This window comes from Meleagris gallopavo, chromosome 2 (assembly GCF_000146605.3).
Source record: "Meleagris gallopavo isolate NT-WF06-2002-E0010 breed Aviagen turkey brand Nicholas breeding stock chromosome 2, Turkey_5.1, whole genome shotgun sequence".
Lineage (NCBI taxonomy): Eukaryota > Metazoa > Chordata > Aves > Galliformes > Phasianidae > Meleagris > Meleagris gallopavo.
Window position 1 is genome coordinate 67963019 of NC_015012.2, and position 7317 is coordinate 67970335.

A 7317-nucleotide genomic window follows, 5' to 3' on the forward strand; every position below is an offset into this window, starting at 1 on the left:
AACAAAAAAAAACAAACAAAAGCAAACCAGAAGTTCACAAAAAAATGCAACTGATCTGAAATGGAACCCAAGGAAGATCCTTGAAATATTCAATTTCCAAGGGGAACTCAGAAACTCGTACTCATTCCAGTACCCACAGTGTCCATTTTCTTGAGAAGTCACTACGACTTTCATTGTCACTCCACCCACTGCTGCAGATAATACTAGTTCTGCTATTTTGCACCAGAGGACACTGCAGTTTCATTCACTTTTCTGCAGCAGTAGCTTCAAACTCTTACTTCTATACCTTCACTTTAACTTCATAACTGCTTTTGTTTGCATCCTGACCACCCTTCCGCAGTGCCAGCACTGCCTACACTTAACTGTGGGAATCAAGGGGTTTCTCAGGTATGAAAACTGATGAGAATCAGATGTGAAAAACATTTCCCCAGTCTGTTCACCATACAGCTTCACAAACACTTATGCTAGCCCAACAGGGAGAGTGCTATAAAAGCTCCTGAAGCTTATTTAAGCAGTAGCGCCGCCAAATGTAAAACCGTGGCTGTAGGACCCCCGCCAAGAAGGGTGGCTGTAGGAGTTTCAACCTCCACCTGTTCACCACACTGCTACTGCAAAGACAATTCAGCTGCTTGCAGAGCAGCTGCTGACCTGCTGCATGTTACAGCTTTGCATGTTAAGAAAAAAATCAAAATCAGTGCCAGTTTCCCTTAATACTGCAGACTGTAAAACTTGCAGCAGTTTCCACAGCTGCTATGCAAGCAGCTGAGCCATCTCTGGGGTGGGGATCTGGAATTCACTCTAGCCATCTCCCAGGAAGTTAACCCTCATTTTAAGTCAGGAACATCCAGGATAATCAGAAAAATTCTGGACACCAGTTTTTCCAACTAAATATATTCAATCAATCAGAAGCACCTCCCAGGCTGCCATGGAGAGGTGATGACTGATACAAAGCTATTTAAGGATTCATTATTTTACCAATGATAACCAGCAAGTAAAAGCTTCTTGTCCAGGGAAAATAACTGTCCCTTAATAAGAGCTGATTATAATAACTTTATATTAGCCATGATAGCTTTCGGCTGATTTAAAAAGAAGTAAAAACACCCTTAAATGCAGGGAATGAAAAACTTAAACAGTCTACCCTTTTTTGAGAAGCATAATATATGGTCTTTATTCTCCAGTTCCTAGGTTCCTAACATCTTATTTAAATTAAGTCTTTATATTCACTTTTATACACCTCTGGAAAACTCCATGAACCTAATTTTGCTTCCACAGATGTAACCAGGGAAAGATTACAGCCTTTACTGGAGTGGGTTACCTAAGGACAACAAGTAAAACAACACTTAGAAGTATAAGCTGTCAACTGTGTAAAACAAAAATCAGAATGGGTCTAAATGTATTTAATACCTCAGTAATCTGATTGCAAACTAGAACAAGTAAGGATAACATTCTTCCCAATTTGTCAATTCCATTTCCTTTTAGCTTCGGTTCCTATATCTGCTTTGGTATCTTCTGTTTGTGCCTCAGACAAAATATCCTCTTCCTCCCAGCACCCCAACCCCTGTGCACAGTTTCCTCAGTCCTGAAGAAAAGGACAGCATGGTCTCGAAGTGTTTGTTCGTCAAAGAAGGAAATTTCTCTTAAGATAAAATAGTTCCACTGCAAGCCTCTGTCTGTAGAGCATTTATAATTTTTCCTTGTGAACACAATGTTTAAACTTGTTCAGCAAAATCTGATCTGGCCCCAAACCATTTAGATTTAATGGAACTTTTCACTTAAGTACTATATATATCTGCAGATAAAAATGCACTGTAACGTTGGTTTTAAATGTAAATAGATGAAATCTGGAAGGTATTTTCACAGATGGCAATTCCATAACTTCAATACCAAAAGTTTCCTCAGTCAACTGTCTTAAATCTTCAAGCTCTTAGTGAAGTATTTTGCCATCTGTCTATGCATCCACAGATAGGACTCAAAACATAGGACTTGCACTAATTAGCAGTTAAAGAATAAAATAAATAAATGAATTCCAAACAATGCTGTGCTGCAGTGCACCACAAACACACAGTCCACGTAATTTAACTTTCTCTGCATGCTTCAACACAGAGGCCTCTGTGTTGTGCCTCGCCTGCTGAGGCACCAAAGCTGAGGCACCAAAGCTGAGGCACCAAAGCTGAGGCACCAAAGCTGAAGCTCCAGCTCCTATCATAGCTTCTACGTGCAGTGGGTCTGCTGAACACACACACCTTCAGAGTAGGTCTCATCTCTGCCAGATCTCTGATACATGTGCTCACTGCACACACGTTTACTCCGTATTCACTTCCTTCCTCAGCTTCCCTCTCTAAATCCTGCTAGTCACTTTTGTTTTGATTAGAACTGGGCTTGCCTGGACCCTAGTAGAAGTCAAGTTTGGAACAAAAGACTCTGCATGGAGACCTCTTCAAAGGGGGCACTGCTATGTCACATTTAACAACAAGCAGCGAGGTAATATTGATCCCTCTTGCTCGCCCAGAACTTCCAGTTACTCTGAACAAGTAAGTAGCTTTTGCAGGCTCCTACCACGATGATGCAGTAATGGAAAATATATGCTGGATAAATGAAATCATTCTTGTGAAAGCACAGAATCACGTGTCATAGAAATTGAAAAAGTCAGTGCTAAATGCATTATGCCACGTTCAACCTTATCTTAGAAGAAGCAGTTAAACTGTGGCTAAAAAAACATGGGGACTTTAAAGATGAGGCATCTGATTCACCATCAGAAAGAATGTTTGGCCAAATTAAAGGGAGAATTTTTAGGTGCTGCTTATGCATGTCTTAGTTGAAGAGGCTCAGTAATTTTCCCTCTTTCTTTTGTTACAGGTACTCGCAACAGTAACATAGAAGAACAAAACTTACGACCTACAAACTACAGTGCAGTTCAGAACACTGTAAGAAAGGCTCACTGCAAGGAAAAAAAAAAAGGTTGTCTCCTATTGTTATCAGATCTTGCAATAACAGTAACTTGCAGCAACCATAAGAAAGTTCAGATGAAAGTGAGAAATTTCAAACCAGCCATGTTTCTTTTAATGAGAAAAAAAAAAATACACCGACTCCCGCATGCTGCTCCTCCCTTCCTTCCTCTCCCCATCTCATAAAAGAGGATCCCAAAGAAGGATCACGTTTAAGGTCCCAGTTGAGAAATCCTAGATCAAACTCTCAACGTGGAAAGAATTTGGACTATAGTCAGGTCCAAGAAAACATGTTCTAAACTCATCAACCCACTCCATCTTGAGAAAACACATTTCTCAGAACATGAAGTTACAACCCTTGAAATTCACAAACATTTAATTCCATCTATTTACATTCAGCACCCTACTCTTCAGTATCATCTTTAACATACATGCTTCATGCTTGCAGAAAAATATATTTTTCTAACATAATCTTTACAAAACATGCATAAAAAACATCCACAGCATTTACACTGTGCTGCCAGAATTTGAGCAAGTTATACTTACTGAAGTTGCTTGTACGATTTTGAACATGCAATTAAACATTTTTCTTCTATCAAAGCTCCAACTCTTCTTAGTTCTCAGCAGTGAAGACTTTTTGCATGTGCATAACAAAAGGTTTGCTCTTACTTCCCCCCTCCAAGTCTGTTTCACCCCTTGACAACGAAATCATCTAAAATTTAGCAAGAGCTGTTCACACATGACTATGTGCAGAATCCCATCATAAAAGAGAAGTGAGCTATATTGTTCACTCCATGCTAACTTATTAAAAGTCCAAAATGACAACTCTGAACAAAATTCAGTGAGGTGCACATTGCCATTGGCTTGTCTCAAAAGTTAAGTACTTGTAATTTTTATACCATACTGAATGACCTTAACGCATGACAAAATATAAACCATCAGAATAGAGATATTTTAAAAAGAGAGGGAGGAGGGGGGAACGGGAGAGTAAATGTTTGTAGACATGCCTTATATACATTGCACAAATACGCAGACGCCCATATATAATCACTGACATGTTTCTGCCCGAAATAATGCATCTAACTCCAGGTACCTCATTACCAGAAGGGTAACAACCACCTAAAGGTAGTTTGGAGAAAATCAATCACAATGATTAGTGCTGTAGGAAAGACTTAAAAGGTAGAGTTAAAAACTCAGTACTGCAGCTGTTCTACGAACTGAATTTTCACTGAGCAAAAAAGAAGAGGGGGTTTCAACACAAGCCTTGTCTGCTAAAAATAGTTATCAATATAATTGTGTAATTAGTGAAGCACTGACGCTACAAAAACACGACTGCAATCTGCACACAACCAAGGCTTAACTCCACAAAGAAAGAAAAATCATTCATTGCAAGCTCAAAAAACTGGGCATAATGAGCTTAAACTATTACAAGAATTTTGACTCAACATCCAAGTAGTTTTTGCTCACAGCAAGATCTCATAAACTGAACATAACCTTACCAAGAAAAGGTAAAGATGCAGCAATAAAAACATTGCTGCAGGTTTCAAGCTAGCTTTAATCTGACTTGTAGCAAGGTAGAGGCTTCTTTCCTCTACCTAGACTGATTCTGTAAAATTATTTTAGTAGCTAGAAACACTGCAGAAGGGGTGAACGCACACAGAACAGCATGCATGCTTAAATGATGAACTGTTTTCAAAGCAGTTTGTAACAGCAGTATTTTGTTTCCACAGATTAATAAACTCACATCTTTGCCTTGAAAGGAACAGTGCACATGAACAAATTTTTCAAATGAATGAAGCTAATAAGAATAGGGTCCTATCAAGGAACCCACTCTGTTGTAAAAGCCGCACTGTAAAATAACTTCACTGATTTTTCAGAGACATTTTTATGCTCTGGCTGCTACTGGCACCATCGGTCAGGCAGCAGCTTAACACACAGCAATCTGTACACCAATACAAATTATCTAAAAGGTATTCTGAACCAAAGTAGATGCTGCTTCTCTGCATCTCTTTAACTAGAAAAAAAAATAATCTACTTCTAACTGATGGAAGGAAGATAATGTAAACGTGAAGTTCATGCACACTGCAGGTTTTGACAGAAAGAAAAAAGTGAGGAACGTATCTTTGTTCAGAGAGCAATCCCTTGCAGAACATTAATAAATTCCCTGAGGCATATCTCTAAGGAACATTCAAAAGGACTGAGGCACACAGCCTATGCACAGTGAAAGAAGCCACTTTTCATTGCATTTAGCACTACAACCTGAGAATATTGATAGACTCTAAGTTACTGAAGTGTCAACAAATAGTTTTAATATATCCTGCCTCTAGAAAACTGCATTCTTTCAGGGAGAGGAAACAACAGAACAGAGAACTCCACATTTACCATGCTGTTTTGTTTTTTTTTTTTAATTTTTTATTATTTTCTACAGCTACTGTACATTATAAGACAGCACACCATGCCTAGCATTACTCAAATGCATCATGTTATCATCCAGTTCAACTCTCCTGCATTTTCACAGCTCTAAGAATATCACTGTTTCTAAATGTATCTTTTTATTAATATTCCTGCTGTTCAATAATGCAATAAAACAAAATTAAAAACAAAAAAACCACCTTCATTTATCTATGAAGTAAATTTATGGAATTGCAAAGACCAATGCTGTCACTTAAAAATGTAGGAAGAAGGGAAGATGGTGGGGGGAAGCAGGAGGAATGCTCTTATTTAAGTATATTTTTAATTCTGTTTAAACAACAACAACAAAAAGCAAAATAGCAGTAGCTAAGTGAGAGGGCATTTATATTCCAGTACGAAGTCAGAAGTGCAATGATGTAATAAATTCACTATTTAATTCCATGCTTGGCCCATAATTCCAAGTGCAAACAGCTGATACTGATTGCCAAGAGCTTAAGTACAGAGTATGCGTAACACTGTGAGGTCACAAAGAACACAATATACCACAGCAGCACTGTTTGCAAATTTGAGTCACCCTTAAACGTATTCCTTGAGAAAGCCTGGTGAAAGACAGCACAAACAGCCACCAAACAAAATAGAGAAATGGAATCGCTGTGCCCTCATGAACCAACCCTCCCTCCTTCAATACAAACATCACAGAAAATGGACAACCATGCCGAAAGTTAAGGGGCCTTTCCGCCTCCCTGGCAAAGCCCTGGCTAACCTCGAACGGTTCCTGTCACATGTGGGCCCTGAGCATACAAGGCCCAGAAGATCTGCATGCACCTTTTCCACAAACCACTGAACATGGGAAAAGCTCCCTTGGGGTCACGGCTTTGTGGACCGCCTCCATCTGAAGGCACCCTGCCATAAGTGCCCACACTCACACTGATGTGCTTAGAAACAAACCAGTAGCCACAGGCCTCTTCCCCACAGCCTTAGAGAGAGCTTTTGGCTCACTTCGTCATCACTGCAGTGTTGTTTTTTTTGTTTTTTGTTTTTGTTTTTTGTTTTTTCTCCTGGGAGGGAGTATTTAAAACTCAGCCAAAGCAACCCCAAGTTCCAGTGTAGCACCACTGGGACACTCTCAGGCCTGAATTACTGCAAAACAACACTATAACGATGTCTTAATTTCACTGACTGATCTCAAATGTGCTTTTAAAAAGCAATTTGAGGTTTACAATCAACGCATTCAAATGTTACCTAAACGAAAAGTGTATTTATTTCTTCTTTCTGGAGTTTGCTTTTAAGCACTTCCAAGGAAAAGCATCTCCAGCTGCAGAGCACAAGCCAACAAACCATTTACTCCAGCAGCACGCTGTCCATTGAACTGACCCAAGGCAACTTTGTAATTACAGATGCTTCCAAATACCAAAGGAGCCACGTTACTTGCCTACATGAGCCCACAGCCCTGCTGCAGCCAACCAAAGAGGAGGAAAGACAGAAAAGGGTCTTACTTGGTGCACAAAGACATCAACCGGGGACTCCAAGGGGCTTCCCTCTCGGCTGCTCATGGAGATGAACCCGAATCCCATCCTCACATTGAACCATTTGCAGTGGCCGGCTCCGTGCCAAAGCGGGGATTCCTCCTCCTCCTCGTGCTCCGGCAGCCGCACGGGCTCCTCGCCGCCTTTACTCGCCCCTGCTGAGGGAGAGGGGGCAGGGGAGGAGAGAAGGAGAAAGATGCAAAGAGGAGTTAAATTCTGGGAACATCCTTTGGCCACCGCGTAAATTAGTTACTAAGGAAGAAAGAAAGAAGAAAAAGAAATAAAGGCAAACGAAACGCAGCGAGAGCAAACTGCGGCAGGAGCCTGTTTGCTGCTGAGTAAGGAAGCAAGCAGCGAGCTCCCGAAACGCGTCCATCGGAGGCCTCGGCTCGGCCCGATCCCTCTCGCCACCACCGCTCCACCCGCGGCCCCAT

General features: G+C 40.6%; 1 protein-coding gene across 4 annotated transcripts in view; it reads right to left on the reverse strand.

Annotated features, from left to right (window-relative positions):
* Nucleotides 1-7317, reverse strand: part of LIN28B (lin-28 homolog B) — a 95631-nt gene that overhangs the window by 81521 nt on the left and 6793 nt on the right. For 2 of the 4 annotated variants that reach the window (XM_010707560.3, XM_010707562.3), the window contains exon 2: nucleotides 6854-7038. In XM_010707560.3, coding sequence (XP_010705862.1) covers nucleotides 6854-7038 — 185 coding nt within the window. Of the gene's footprint in view, nucleotides 1-6853; nucleotides 7042-7317 lie in introns of all 4 variants that reach the window. The other 2 variants (XM_010707559.3, XM_010707561.3) reach the window with 1 other exon arrangement.